The sequence below is a fragment of the Mchenga conophoros genome, linkage group LG20, assembly GCF_057382185.1.
Source record: "Mchenga conophoros isolate Kocher_MC1m ecotype Shallow Benthic linkage group LG20, M_conophoros_male_GT1.1, whole genome shotgun sequence".
Taxonomy (NCBI): domain Eukaryota; kingdom Metazoa; phylum Chordata; class Actinopteri; order Cichliformes; family Cichlidae; genus Mchenga; species Mchenga conophoros.
The window spans coordinates 15270717-15286258 of record NC_140545.1 but is presented as its reverse complement, the minus strand read 5'-3'; the positions used below and the strand labels follow the sequence as shown (position 1 = coordinate 15286258).

At 43.9% G+C, this 15542-nt stretch overlaps 2 protein-coding genes across 2 annotated transcripts in view; one reads left to right on the top strand and one right to left on the bottom strand.

Moving 5' to 3' along the window:
* The window catches only part of klhdc8b (kelch domain containing 8B), a 277860-nt gene that overhangs the window by 131705 nt on the left and 130613 nt on the right, over positions 1 to 15542 (top strand). The window lies entirely within an intron of this gene.
* LOC146550543 (uncharacterized) lies at positions 4055 to 6151 on the bottom strand. The gene is made up of 3 exons (XM_085259697.1): positions 5009 to 6151; positions 4310 to 4942; positions 4055 to 4153 (listed from the first exon to the last, which is right to left on the bottom strand). The coding sequence occupies exons 1-3, from the start codon at positions 6149 to 6151 to the stop codon at positions 4055 to 4057; spliced, it is 1875 nt and encodes a 624-aa protein (XP_085115823.1).

The following is a 15542-nucleotide window of genomic DNA, read 5'->3' as shown; positions in this document are numbered from 1 at the left end:
ACATATAAAAAATAACATATATAATAAAATAAAATAACACACGGTCTTTCATTCATTCCTGCATAGTCACTCCAACACAACCACATCAGGAGAAGAAAAAAGCCACAGATGATATACAAAAGATTAAAGAAAAGTTAACCAGTAGAAATGAGTTTTCAACAGTCTTGCAAAACAAACCAGAGATTCAGCCGACATATGTAGGTGCTACAACCTCAAAAGCTTGATCACCTCTGGTTTTAAAATAAAGGTATGAAGCAGTTGGGATCAGATGTGTAGCTGCAGTTTTGAAGTCTCAGTAGCGCTGCTGTATATCCAGGAGCCTTTCCATCTAGGGCTTTATATTATTGTTAGTAAGGTCATTAATCATTTTTTAATGAATTCCTTTTGTTTGAGAGATCTGCTGCAGAATACATGAGAGATTAATCCAATATGTTGATGTGCTTACTGTCATTCAGCCTGGCTGTGGATCATGAAGTTGTTGGGCAGTTGTGTAGATGACAGCAAAGCACCGTTCAACAGGCTGTGGAGCTCATTTAGCAGGTTTCTGTATCTGTTACCAGTGTTACTTAGCACAGATTATTCTGCTGAAAAGGTTACCAAAGAGTTGTTCTTAAAATAAAGGTTGACATTTTGGACTTGGTAACAGCAGACAAATGATAAAGGTTATTCCTTCTCTTTACAGGTTCCACCTTTAGCAAGGCACTAAAGGCCTTCTTGCCTTCTTAATGTGGTGCGTTGTGGTAACTGAGTCTGTCAAGGTGCCTCCCTTTGGGTAAACAAAAGGTTAACAAATGCACAATATGGCCTCTTCCATGAGCTGGTTTAAACAACTTCTGCTGCTCGATGCTGCCGAGTGTATCAAACACTGAGGTCTCTTCTGTTTGTTCCAGTCGTTCTAGCAATACTTTAGAAAAGTGTGCAAAACACATACACAAAAGGTATGACACAGCGAGGAAGGGCAAAATTAGTCCAATAGAAAGACCCATCACAAAGGGTAAAAATGCTGCTGTTTTCTCAATGAAACCCCTATTTCTGTGTTTGTGTCATTGTGGATCATGTCCACAGTGCAGGGAGAAAAAGAAAGCGTGTGCAGGCCTGTCTTTACAGCTCTTTGTCAAGTTCTGGTATTGAGTTATCCATCGGAATAATATTTTCTGGGTCAATGTGACGCCTGAGCAGTTTTATCCTTTGCACTGCGGCCCCCATCTTTGACCTTCATCTGACCTGTCTCGCTATTCATACAAAGCATTTTTGCCAATCGAGCACCAGCCGAGCTACACAGAATGGGAAGGGTCCCCCCCCCCGTCATTCTTTTCTGTTACTGAGATGAACTCAAGTGTTTAATTCAGTGATTTCACATTCACTTTTGGCCTCCCATTCATCTTTTCCCCTGCGATATTAAAGCTGTAAAGATGTATTAGAGTGAACACGGCTGAAGTAGTTTGGGAAAAAAGAAGCTTTAATAATATTTCATTTTAGGCTGATAAAGTTTAATTATAAACCAAGTCAAATATGTAACCTGTTGATGTTCAGTACAGCTTTGCCATGCTCTCTTTTCACCAAAGAACAATAATCCCGTGTCTCCCTGCCGTGTTGTGCCCGTACGGTTTAAGACTTCTACAGTGTAAAACTGCTAAATAAAAAGTAATCTACAGTCAAACGCTTTAGGAGGTTTTAACCCACATCTCAGTTTTAATCAGTGAGTGCTGCTGGCTCAGGTGTGGAGAGACAGCGATGTGTAAACAAGTGGTTGATTATGAGGGGAGATGTTGTTTTGTGGTGGATATGAATAGCCTTTTAAAGTATGGCTGGTAGGCAGAATTGATTTAGATGAGTGTTACTTTAATGATAAAAAGAAGAACCCCTTTGCAACAACATAACAATGGCCCTACGTTATACAATCACTGGAAACTCTTCTGCCAAGATGCGCCTTCAATGGAAACGATTTAATGCTTGGTATGATTTGTTTTTTGTCTCAAAACTGTCCACAAAAATTAATTTTATCTGTGGAAGCAAGAATGCTGCAAAGGAAGCCCCAACCAAAATAAAAACAATATCATTTATTACCATTTATAACACTCCAAGATCGCAAATTGTCACAAAGGCAGCTCACTCTCTGTGCAGTATTTACTTTTAAGGTTGTATTTTCGATATATTCATTCTGTTTTCTTTGTTCTTTTTAAAGTACTTTTAGAAGTTAACAGTGCAAAACTCAAACTTTACTTTGATTATACAGACATCATGTGGGAGCGGGTAATGGATAATAATCAAAGGTATTGAATTACTGGGCATGAATAACTAGGCAGCTCGTTCTCATTCTGTTGATAAAATTAAAGATATAATACATCTTTGGCGTCAACTTGAAAGACAGGCAGATATGAAATGTAAAAGTGACAGATGTCAGGTTTGACAGATTGATCAGAATTAATTTGAAACTTTTTGAATTATTATGTTTATGGACAGAATGACATGAATGGAATTGCCACAAAAACGTTCAGGTAATAAACTGAGAGCAAGTTTCTGCTCTCACGGTTGTAAACTACTCTGGCAGACGCAGTCCCGGTTCTGTCCTCCAGCTCATGGCAGATCTTCAGAGCAGAAGATGAAAGAAATATTGTAGCCAGTTCAAGATGGCAGAGTTGGAGTCTGTCTGACCACAGGACAAGAGGCTCGAGACAGCTGATTGGCACGGAGAACGCCACAGCAGCGTCCTGCTCACATACATGGAAAGTTTTGGAGCTGACCTGTTAGCAGCAGTTGAAATTTCAAAATGAGAGCAATGAGATTATTGACTAGATTAAAATACAAAAGAAACGATAAAAGATAACTGGGTGGGCAACCTACATCAACCCGAGCCTTTCTGTGGAAAATACTGTAAAATCCTTCAACCATGCTTTGATTTCAAAGGGCACACACTCTAAATCAGTGCAATACACCAGTAATCCAAATTGAATTGTGAGATTCCCACAGAGCCCCTCTTTCATTGCTCTTTCTCCACCTCTTAGCTGATTGCTGGTCAGTGACCGTTGAAGGTTTTGTTAAGATTCAAGAATTGAGAAAGGGTACAAGAGGTGATCGAAAAATAACCACACTGGTCCGGCCGGGTGAAGTCAAACGAAGATTTTAATTCACATGTGGGAAGATCACTGAACACAGCAATTGATCTTCGACTTACTAAAGCACAAACAATTATTTTATAACATCAGGGTTTATTTACTGACGCCCCTTCATGCGTCACAGATACATTTTATACATAGATCAGATCAACATCATCCTGACTTTTCACCTAGAAAATCATCTTCTATTTTCATGGCTAGCCCTTCCTGTCTACCTTTCAGTTCTTGTCTTGTTCCTCTTTCTTGCCGAGACACCAAGAAACGGTTCCTCTTTTACCAAGACAATTTTGCAGTTACAGCCAAACATAACTAACCTCTTCCTCTAAATAAATCTAATTTAAAGTGTGTGTGTGTGTGTGTGTTGACCTCACATGCTCTTTGTGTCACCTCTTCACCTACTGTCTGTGTCTCGTCCTCAAATGCTCTTTCTCAATTCACCTGTTGCACTTCTGACCTTTTACCAGACCAGAAGCTCACTAAGACTATGTGTATGTCTTCTACTAAATAAATGTTTTAACCAAGAACCTCTACTAAAACCTTAATACAAGAATATGAACATATAAAAGATAATAAAATAAACTGATATAAGTGTTTTGTAAGCATGTATTGCAATTCCTTCTATGTTCTAGTTTTCCCTCAGCATGGATCACCTAGACACTCTCACTAGATGAAGCTCAAAACCATTAATGAACCTGAACATCAACTCAAATAAGCACAGATATGCAATATGTATAAAATAATTATAACTGCCCCTGAAATACAAAGTTAACATCATCATAAACATTTTAAGGCCATCTTAAAGCTATCTGTTATATTGTTAAAGCAATGCTCATACTGCAGATTATATTATGCTGGTAAAATACTTTTTGTTTATCCCCACAATCCCCCTTTCGACCTCTGACACCCCAGAGGTCGATACATAGGTTGTTGTTCACTCCTCAGTCCACTCGGCTACCTCCAGATCCATCATCGGCATCATGGACATAGGGGCCACCGCCCCAGGGTCCACTGCCTTTACAATCACTTTCTCTACCAACCTTCGGGCACAAGGAATGAGACAACAACCACAAGTCACCAAAATACCCACCAATACAGATAGAGACAACATAATTGACAGAACAAGCCCCTTCCACTTTCCCCTTTTTTTTTTTTTTTTTTTTAAACCACCCCTTTTCAAACTCTCAATTTGTTACCACTCCTTTTTGTAGGCGCGGCGATCTCCTCCTAGGCTGCTCTTCTTTCTTCGGCCTTCCAGGTAGACTACTGGTCGGCCCGTTGCACAGGTGAAGAGGTTTATTCTGCCTCTGTTCCTTGACACCTGCGTTCCTTGAAAACGAATTTTCCTCCACCAAGCTCTCGTGTGCGGGTGCACACTGCGACCAGTGGTACCAGGTGTCGCCTTTCCCTTTCAGCTGGACTGCTGTAGCCGTCCGGGCGGTCACCTCATACGGACCAGTCCAGCGGGGCTCCTTCCACTTTCGCTTAATGACCTTCAGCCACACTGCCTTTGCGTCCGGGACCTCTCCGTTCCCCGTGGGTCTCTCACAAGTGACCTGTTTTGTAAAGCTGGACACAAGAGCTTTCAACTCATTAAAATATTCTGCATGAGACCTGTTGCTTGTCCTGGGCTGCTCCACCGGGACCACTGTCCAGGGTGCTGGAAACTGTCTCCCAGTCAGCAGCTCATAAGGGGTGAAACCTGTGGATTGGTTAACAGAACATCTTATGGTCATCAAAGCAATGGGCAGGGCTGCGACCCAATTTAGCCCTGTCTGCGCACAAATTTTAGCCAACTTGTTTTTCAAATTTAGGTTCATCCTCTCTACCTTTCCTTGAGATTGAGGATGATAGACCGTCCCGAACTTATGTTGCACTCCCAACATCCTCTCTACCTCTTGCAAATCTTTATTCTTGAAGTGAGTACCATTGTCTGATCTAATTCTCTTGGGAAACCCATGCCTTGGAATGTAATGATTGATTAAGCACTTAATCACACTTTTCGCATCTTCACATTTGGTCGCCCATGCTTCGGGCCATCCAGTCAGAACATCCACACACACCAACAAATACCTCACCCCACCTGGGCCTGTATCAATCATGTCGGTATAATCAATCACGACCTCTTCTCCTGGCCTTTCTGGCATGAGAAACTTACCAGCTTCAGGTTTTACTGCTGGCTTTGGGTTGTGTGCCCCACAAATTAGGCACGTTCTGGCCTTTTCCAGTATCATCCTTCTCAAATCAGGATGCCACCATCGGCACAAATTTCTCTCCATCTGTTTCACTCCCACGTGACCAAGCCCGTGAGCCTCATTCACCTTTTGTTCCGCCATTTTGGCCGTTAAAGCGGGACGCCCATCTGGCCCCCTCCACAAACCGCCATCTTGCCAGGCTCCTTTGTTTTCCCACACCCCCTTTTCCTCTGGGGATGTCTCCTCCTGAGCCTGTCTAACTTCTTCCATGCTGTTAGTGCTAACCTCCTCTTCTGGGGTTACCTGCACCAGTTGTCTCTGTCCTTTGTAGCCCGCTGCTTCCTTTGCGGCTTCGTCAGCTTTCTGATTTCCTCTTGCCACCATACTGTCTGCTTGTGAGTGGCCTTTGCATTTTATAATACTTACCTCGTCTGGGTCCTCCAGGGCCTTTTTGTGACAGATGGGTGCATTAGTGGCCGTTCTGAACCCGGCTCTCTTCCACTGAGCCAGTTCCACATGAGCTGCTCCAAACGCATATGCTGAGTCAGTGTAGATGTTCACTCTCATGTTTTTAGCCAACCTCAGGGCTCGAGTTAGGGCTATCACTTCAGCTCTCTGGGCCGACTGTTGTCCCTCAATTTTTCCTGCTTCTTTGACCTGAAACTCAGTTCCTACTCTACAGACTACTGCATAGCCCGCTTTCAATCCTTCTTCATCTCTGTGGCAGCATCCATCTGTGAACCAATCCTCAGCTCCGTATATGGGCTCTGCCTTCAGGTCTTCCCTGATTTTTCCTTCAACCTGGGCTTTCTTAATACAGTCATGTGGTTCTCCTGACCCCATTAGGTCTGCCATATTTATTCCTTCATGTGTGAATATCAAATTTGGCGCCTCTAAAATTTTGCTCAACCTTTGTTGCGTCAGTGGAGTCATTGTGAATGCCTGTGAGTTCACATAGGCCACTACACTGTGTGTAGTAAGCACTTTCAGTGGGTGTTCCCTCACTATATGTGCTGTTTTCTGAATTATCTTTGCTACTCCTGCTGCGTGTTGTGTGCATGTGGGATGCCTTGCTTCTGTTGAATTTAATCTTATGCTGACATACATAAGTACATCCCTACCTCCCCCTTTTTTCTGAAACAACACACCATTCACAACTCCCTTTGTTTCTGAAACATCAAGATAAAATGCCTCATCATAGTTAGGTGTGGCCAGATCTGTGGCTCTTGACAAATCCTGTTTTAGTGAAATGAACGCTGTCTCTGTGTCCGGCGTCCAAGGCAATTCAGCCTTCAGATTTCGAACACCAACTTTCTTGATCATGTCCCTTAAAGGGGCCGTTTTACCCGCATAGTTCGGAATGAACTGCCTGCTGTAACCTGTCAAGCCAAGAAAGGAAAGCAACTCCTTCACAGTTCTTGGTTTTGGATGTGTCAGAATTTGGTCTCTGTGTGTGTTCATTAGCCCCACTGATCTGTGTGCGATCACCCGGCCCAGGAATGTTACCTCTGGCCGGACCAACTGCAGTTTTTCTTTGCTCACTTTGAAGCCACACTCCGCCAATCTGTTCAACACCACGAGCGATGCTGCCGTACAGGCCGCTGCTGACGGGGCTGCAATAAGAAGATCATCAACATACTGTATTAATGTACAGCCCCCTGGCAGTTGACATGGGGACAATGCCTCTTTCAACACCTGATTAAAAATTCCTGGTGAGAGTGCAAAGCCTTGTGGTAGGCGTGTGTACCTAAATTTGCGGCCTCTGTATGTGAATGAGAAAATGTCTCTGAGTGACTCGTGCAGTGGGAGACAAAAGAATGCATTCGCTAGGTCAATACATGTGAACCACTCTTGGTCTTCAGTTTTGTGCTTCTATTATGGTCTGTTAAATGGTATGTCAGACTTCAGCTGGAACAGGACAGGCGAACAGTTAGCTAGACCTACATCTGTGGGCCCTGCGGACCACAAAGTACCAGGCAATTTTGAGAGCTCAGCTACTGCATCAGGATGATCCATTCTTTCCCTGCCATGTATTCTGGAGATTTCTTTATGTTCTAAGATCACTGCATCGTTGGACAAACAAGTAATGCGATATATTTTACATTTTGGTGCATACCAGACATTTGGAATTTGGGTGCTTTGCCAGCATGCGTTGTCCAGCGCCCGCTTGACCATTGGTCCCAGATCTCTTGGCCCATGACCCTCGTGGACCGCCAATGTAATGTGAGGGGCTGAATCCTCTCCCACATTGTACCAAGGCAGTTGTTCATCAGTAAATTTCACAGCCGCGGCCACACCTTCTGGTCCAACATAAATGTTATGTGTTTGCACATTCCACGTCTGTCCCTCAAGATCAGACTGAAACTGTTCCCGATAGATATCGTTATCTTCCCTATCATAGAAGAGTGTAACGTGGAAAGGATCTCGCGGGGGGAATAGACGGCCAGGCTCATTATCCAGGGTTTCCACAGCTGATAATGTCTCAGAATGCCTTCTTCCACTAGCCTCCCCCAGTAGATTTCGGCAGTGGGTTGTTCAGAGTTCTGGACTAAATATTGAGTCTTTGAAGGTGATCCCAGTTTCACAAGCAGGTCCCTGCCCATGAGATTTTCCAGGCACCTGTGAGGACACCACATATTGGTGTTTCAAAGTCTGTTTTCCCAGCTGTGTCAATGCTGGATCTGTCAATGGCAGAGTCATCGGAATCCCGGAAAAGCCTACCACATTAACTGTGTGACAGGAGAGTGTTGCACTGTCTGGTGTGTCTTTCAATGTTGAATATGTTGCTCCAGTGTCCACCAGGAAGGGCAATTCAGTGCCTTCCACGGTCATTGACAGCATGGGTTCTGCCGCCCCCACGCTGTTCAGTTTCTCCGGGCTCCGTCAGTATTGCTCCCCCTCCCAGCCCCAGTCGGCTACTGGGTACTGGGGGGCTGGTGCTGCATTTGGGTTTGGAGCTTGATGTGCTCCCCTATAAGCAGCTCTTTGTCTTGGGCCTCCTCGTGCCTGGGATTGATAGCCTCGCCCCTGATAGTTCTGCGGCGGTTCAGGGCAATCTCGGGCCCAGTGTCCTTCTGCTCCACATCTCAGACACGCAGTCCAAGACACCCTGCCAGGATTCCCCGGATTCCGAGCCCTTTGTCCTCCCCTCACGGATCCACCACGCCCTCTCTGCGGTCCACCGGTCCCCCAATTCCCTACTGGTTGACGCTGCCTTGGTGCATTGACGGGCCAACGGTCATCAGGGTAGAGACCCGGATCCTGGTCTGGCCAGTCAGGCACAGGATCGCGCTGAGACCATGCCACCATTATTTTCCTTGCGCTCTCTTTATCCTCTTTCTTTCTGTCACCTGCCTTGTTTCTCGCCTCCGTCAGCTGTATCTTTACCAGCTGCGCCTGTGCCTCCTCCAACTCTTTCTTTTGTTTGTTTGCCAAATCCTGTTCCCGCTGAAGTCTGTGGGTCACATGTCTCTCCCACTGCACCGAGTCTGCAACGGCAAAATCTGGGTTCTTTTCCAAATCAACTGCAACCTGATTGGGCAGCCCTGCCAGCACCGCCGAACGAAACCACGCTCTACTTTCACCCTCCTTCCCCGGATGTATTCCTGTTTCTAACAACCATTGTTCCTTTGCTTTAGCTAAAAACTCTCTGGGTGTGTTTTTGGGATCCCAAATAATTTTTGGAATGGCTCCAGAGTTAGGAGTTGGATACTTCTCCCGGACTGCATCTGCTAAGTCATTCTGCACCTCATGGTATTGTAGGTCATTTGCATATCTGGTTGTTTGAGCTATCTGCTCTACATCTGCTAACCCACCACCCAGCATACAACGTCCGGCCAAAGCGCGAAAATCGCCCAGCGCTAATTCTTCTCCTTCGGTCAGCGCGCCCAGCCTTCTCAACCAGCTAGCTCCTCCCTCAGTTATTGGTGGAAGTTGTTTAACCAATGCTTCCAAATCTCTCACCTTATAGGCGCGATAAACTGGTTCGTTCTTTGGACCTGCTATTAGAGGCAGATTTAAACCAGGGTCAGGAGCTCCTTGTTCAAAACTCACTTTTCTACTCTTCCTCGACTTTCCTTTTCCCTTTGAGCTCCTAAATATGGGCTGTCTCTGTGCTTGGTCTCTCTTCACACTTCTTTTCCTCAAAATTAGGCTTGTACTTGGTTGGGGCTCAGGTCCTCCATCTTCGTCCTCCTTATCGTCCTCTTCTTCTGATGACGTCGCACGGTCTTCATTCTCCTCTTCTGGCCCTCCCTGCATTACTCTCTGCTTTATAACCTCCAATGCTGTTAATGCCTCTATTAACGCACGTGGGGGCTCATGCATTTGTCCATACACTTCTCCTTCCCAATGTTCTCCCTTGGTTATCACTCCTTGTGGTATTTTGTCCTTCATTCTAGGGGTCCTTTTGGCCTCCCCGTCCTGCTTTGGCTGTTCCACTGTAGACCCCTCGGCCCGTATGATGTTTCCACTATCCACCGAACTGGGAGGCAAGGTCGAGCCTTCATCTGCAGCTGAGGCTGTCATTCTCCCTCCCATATCTTGGGACTGACATTCCACTGCCCTTATCCCTTCTTCGGGGATATTCAGGGGAGTAGTAGTATATTCAACATCTGCTATTCCGCCAAGGACAACTCCAGTCTGTCCATCAGGACCACGAACTTGTCCCCCTCCAAGGGTCATTACAGGCATGACATATGGTGGTGGTGGTGCACAACGTGCCAATTCAGCCCAAGGATATAATTTCGGTGTGTAATACCTGTTAGCCTCTTCTACCTTCGGAGTCAAGTCCTTCACTTGGTCCTCTAGCTTTTTATTTTCCTCCTTCAGATGTTTCAAAGACTCCATTATACTCACCATGTCTCCTGATTTTCCTGTGTCATCCTCCTCCTCAGTCATCCAGGAAGAGGCTGCCCTCCACAGGAGCAGCCACTTACAGCACCTGGCATGAGTTTCTTTTAGATCCTTAATTTCTCCTCTGGCTTTCCTGTTCACTGAATGTCCCTTGGACTCCTCTTCAAATTGTTTCAATTTCTGTTCACATCTCTCTCCCTCAGTTTTTAACACCAGGCTCAGAGCTATTTTATCACCCAGCCCTTTCTGTTGAGATGTAATAAGTTTGCTTACCTCAACCTCCATCGCTTGGCACTCTTTCTCTGCTGCTTTTAATGCTCCAGGTGAAGCCAAACGAATAGCTTTCTTAAGCTGTTCAAGCTGATCCTTCAGAGGTTTGCATCCCCTTTTCCCACTAGGTGTCGCACCCGAGCTGTCAGCCATTCTCTGAAACACAGACTTACCTCTTCCAACGGCGTTGGTCGACTCCACCTTCTAGGTCTAGGTCACCCAGACACGCTTAACTTTCGGTTTCAGTCTTCGTCTCGCTGTTCTCGCAACCACTGGCTCCTCTTCCCCTGCTCGGTGATACACAAAGTTTAACCCAGCACTTTAGACGCTGTCCTCGCGTTCTCAAGCGTTGACACTCAATCAAAATTATTCGCCCTCAAAGTGTTAATATCTGACACCAGCAACCCTTATGCGCAACGCGCTCACCTCCGTATACTTACCTCTCCAATAGTTCCTCGGATTAGTGTTTTTTCATTTATTTTAAACCCATTAACGGCGCTGCGCGTCCCTTATATACTTTACAGCAACACACCCTCAAGGGTCCCTCAACTTGTCCCGTACTAATAAGTCTAAAACCAAGAAATCACCTTTATGACATTATGTCAAAGCTTTCTCCATGTTGCACAGCCTGCCACAGGTTTAACAAAAAAATCGCTGCCCGAGAAGGCTCCCACATATCAAGGTGGTCGTTTTCACAAACTTCCAGCAGACCCTCAAATAAACAAAAACAACGACCCAGGCAGGCTTCCAGTTCAGCCTCCTCAATTTCTATGCACACTGAAAACTCATGGGGAGATTCTTCTGTCTCCCCGTGTCCTACACAATTCACCTCCAAATGATCCCCTACAATTGAAATTTCAGTGTGGAATGACGCAGAGATTAACATTTCCTTATTTATTCACTATATGTAACCTGAATTTTCTCTCTCTCTTCAAATAACAAAGGTTATCTTTACAATTTGTTATTGAACTACTAATTAAGTTGCTTTTTATGGTGTCAGTGATAAACTGCCCCTACAAAGTCCACTTTATTGCGTGCTCATTGAGTTACTCCTATCAAAACTATTTAACAAGTTCAATTTACACATACTCATTAATTTGTCACGCTTATTAGTGGCTCATGGTTGCTTAAAGCCTATGTCTGACTTGACCACAGAGTTAGAGCATCATTCAATCCTCTCAGGATGACCACTCCACTTACTCTGCATCCAGTCAGCTCATGAATTAACAACCCTTGCAGACTGTAACCCTTTTATTTTTTGTTTATGCCTTCAAATCCACCTTAAATCTTCTTTACCTAAACGTTGGTTTTAAACACAAACAATTCTTATATTCTATTTTGAAACGCTGTCACCATTCATATATTTACAATGTTGTTATTTACTAAGCCAGCATTTTAACTGCAGACATTTATCCACATTTGCAAACAATAGTTATAGAGCTGAATGACACACAAAACCAAAAGCATAGTCCTCTCATGCGCTCTGCATCAGCTGCCTCATTTGCATGCACACACACTCTTCATCTAAGAATAGCAGCAGGCAGTCAGTGCATTGCTGACTCGACCCACAGAGATCTTTTTTAATACAGAGACGTCTTATATTTACAACTGCACAGATTTTAAACCTTTTAACACCTATCAAATTTCGACAAATTTAACATAACAGTTTAACCGATAAACTCCCTGAGTTTTTTACGATCAATTAACCAGTATCTGTCCAACAGTTTCTGGCCTCATCTCTAAACTCCCTAACTCAATTTAAAAGTGTCCAACACCCAAGGTCCAACCTTTGCTGCCCAAAAAAGCGCAGATACCGTTCCAAACGGTAAGGAGACTCTATCTCCTAGCTTAATTCCGGGATGCCCTGTACCCCACAGCTAAACCACACTGAACTAACCCTCTTCGCCGAGAGGTCAATGTCGCGCGTCCACGACAAGGAGGGAGCGTAACCTCCGGGCTCTGCGCTTCCTACCAGTCCAACTGGCGTTCTTGAGTAATTTATAATACTTTGGAACAACAGTAAAACACCCAACCAAGTGTAAGACTGAAGCAGGTCCAACCTTATAACCAAAAAATAACCAAATTCCCTAACCTACTAAACGGTCCAACCGCATTCAATCATTACCAGCAGTCCAACTGCTTTAAATCCTCAGATTCTTATCAAAATCAAAACAGACATGCACCAGTAATTTCAGTGAGTAGACTTAAATTTTATCATGTCCAATTTGGCACACTTTGGAAATAATTCAACAGGTAGTGCCTTACCTTTTGGATAAGCCGGCTTATGCCCACTCACTTCGGCCACTGGAATTCATGTCTGCCCGTCTGACCACCTCGGACCACCGCTCACACCTCCACTTTTCTCCCTTACTCAACCACCGGACGAGCCCCCAGATGTTAAGATTCAAGAATTGAGAAAGGGTACAAGAGGTGATCGAAAAATAACCACACTGGTCCGGCCGGGTGAAGTCAAACGAAGATTTTAATTCACATGTGGGAAGATCACTGAACACAGCAATTGATCTTCGACTTACTAAAGCACAAACAATTATTTTATAACATCAGGGTTTATTTACTGACGCCCCTTCATGCGTCACAGATACATTTTATACATAGATCAGATCAACATCATCCTGACTTTTCACCTAGAAAATCATCTTCTATTTTCATGGCTAGCCCTTCCTGTCTACCTTTCAGTTCTTGTCTTGTTCCTCTTTCTTGCCGAGACACCAAGAAACGGTTCCTCTTTTACCAAGACAATTTTGCAGTTACAGCCAAACATAACTAACCTCTTCCTCTAAATAAATCTAATTTAAAGTGTGTGTGTGTGTGTGTGTTGACCTCACATGCTCTTTGTGTCACCTCTTCACCTACTGTCTGTGTCTCGTCCTCAAATGCTCTTTCTCAATTCACCTGTTGCACTTCTGACCTTTTACCAGACCAGAAGCTCACTAAGACTATGTGTATGTCTTCTACTAAATAAATGTTTTAACCAAGAACCTCTACTAAAACCTTAATACAAGAATATGAACATATAAAAGATAATAAAATAAACTGATATAAGTGTTTTGTAAGCATGTATTGCAATTCCTTCTATGTTCTAGTTTTCCCTCAGCATGGATCACCTAGACACTCTCACTAGATGAAGCTCAAAACCATTAATGAACCTGAACATCAACTCAAATAAGCACAGATATGCAATATGTATAAAATAATTATAACTGCCCCTGAAATACAAAGTTAACATCATCATAAACATTTTAAGGCCATCTTAAAGCTATCTGTTATATTGTTAAAGCAATGCTCATACTGCAGATTATATTATGCTGGTAAAATACTTTTTGTTTATCCCCACAGTTTCCAATTGATGCTGTGAGTGCTTTAGGGCTGGTGTTAGCAAAGAGTTCATTTTGTCTTTCTGTCCTTGTCCAGCAACCTTTTCCTTGTCCATGGATTAACCTCCTGACAACCCACCAAAGATAGTTTTAACTTGCACAGAATTTGTCAACTTGATCCTTTCCAAAGGACCAGAACTGATTACATGATTAATGTACTTGTAGAAACTTGCCGAAGGTCTATCAGCTGATTCTATTCCCCCCTCCTAGTCTCATAGTTTTTTCATCTTCTGCAGAAATGGTTTGAAAATGTGCATATTTGCTTTTTATACGCTGAACAGCTGAGAATAACAGCTTGGAGTCTCTGAGGTTTTAAAATGAGGTCTTCCTTTATTAGGGTTCCATCTTTCCTTTCTAAAATCCCTCCCCATCACGTGGGATCATGTTTAGTTCAGGGTTTTTTTTTCACTTTAATTATAACTAAAGGTGGCATGGCGGTGCAGCGGTTAGCACTGTTGCCTCACATAAAGAAGATTCCTTGGCTGAAACCCCTGCCTGAGTTTGGATACAGCAGCCCTTTATGGCAACTCCACAAACGTTTTGGAGTTGAACAGCTTGTCTAAGAAGGGTTTCCATCCTGATTCCATTCTTCTTCTTCTTCTTGTTTGCTGCGTCCTTTTTGTTTCTTTCACTTTTTTAATCTGATTCCTTTATGGTGCTTCCGTTACTGTGTACATGTACACGTGTAAGCATGAACCTGAATGTCAGTGCACAGTGGAGGCTGTAATTGAGTGCAGGCTGACAGGCACAGAACGGACACCTGCCTCATGCTGTCAGCTCTGGTAATGTCACGGTCCTGGGTCTCCTGACCCAGCGTTTTTAGTTCTTTGTGATTTTTGTATTATTGTACTTGTGTGTGATTTATTCTATGGCTTCTAGTTTTGATCCCTTGCCCTTCATGTCTCTCTGTGTCCCCTCTGTTCTGTGTAATTGTGTGTCTTTGCATGTTTGAGTTTCTTGTTTTCTGTCACTCTGCATTGTGCATTATGTTCTCATGGTTGGTTTTTTGTTACTCTCTCTAGTCTAGTCTCTTGTGTTCCCAGCTGAGTATTTCCCTGTGTATTTTGGTTCTTAGACCTCTGCCTTATGGTTTATGTCTCTGTATTTCTTAGTTGCTGTCTCCACTGTGTCAAGTTCGCGTCTCTGTGTGATACTTCCTGTTTTACTTTGATGGTCCGTGTCTCATGTGAATGCGTCCTGCTTTGCTTGTCTCGTCAGTCCTGATTTCTCCCAGCTGTGCCCTCCTTCTGTGTCTCATTCCCCTCGTTACTTCCCAGTGTATTTAAACCCTGTGTTTCTCTGAGTCAGTGTCGTGTCGTCCCTCATGCTGTGTGGATCTCCCTGTGTGTCTCTCTGTGAGTTTTCCAAGTTCCCAGTTTAGATTAGTTTGTATGTTTTTCCCCTGCCAGCAAATAAAGCTGAGTTTTGAGTTCACCTCCCTGAGTCTGTGAGTCCTGCACTTTGGGTCCAACTCCTGCCTGCCGCACAGCGATTCATGACAGGTAACATGTCTAAAACCTTTGTTTCTAACAATATTTACCCTGCCTGCTGCAACACTGCCGTGTCGCCATGCGTTAAAAAACCACAATGCACGTTCAACACCAAATCTGCTTTGCGCTTTGGTCTCTCCCTGACTTTGATGTGATTGATTACTTTAGCTGGAAAGATAAATCTTCATTTTTCTGGCACCTGACAGGTGTTTGAAAAAGTCAGAA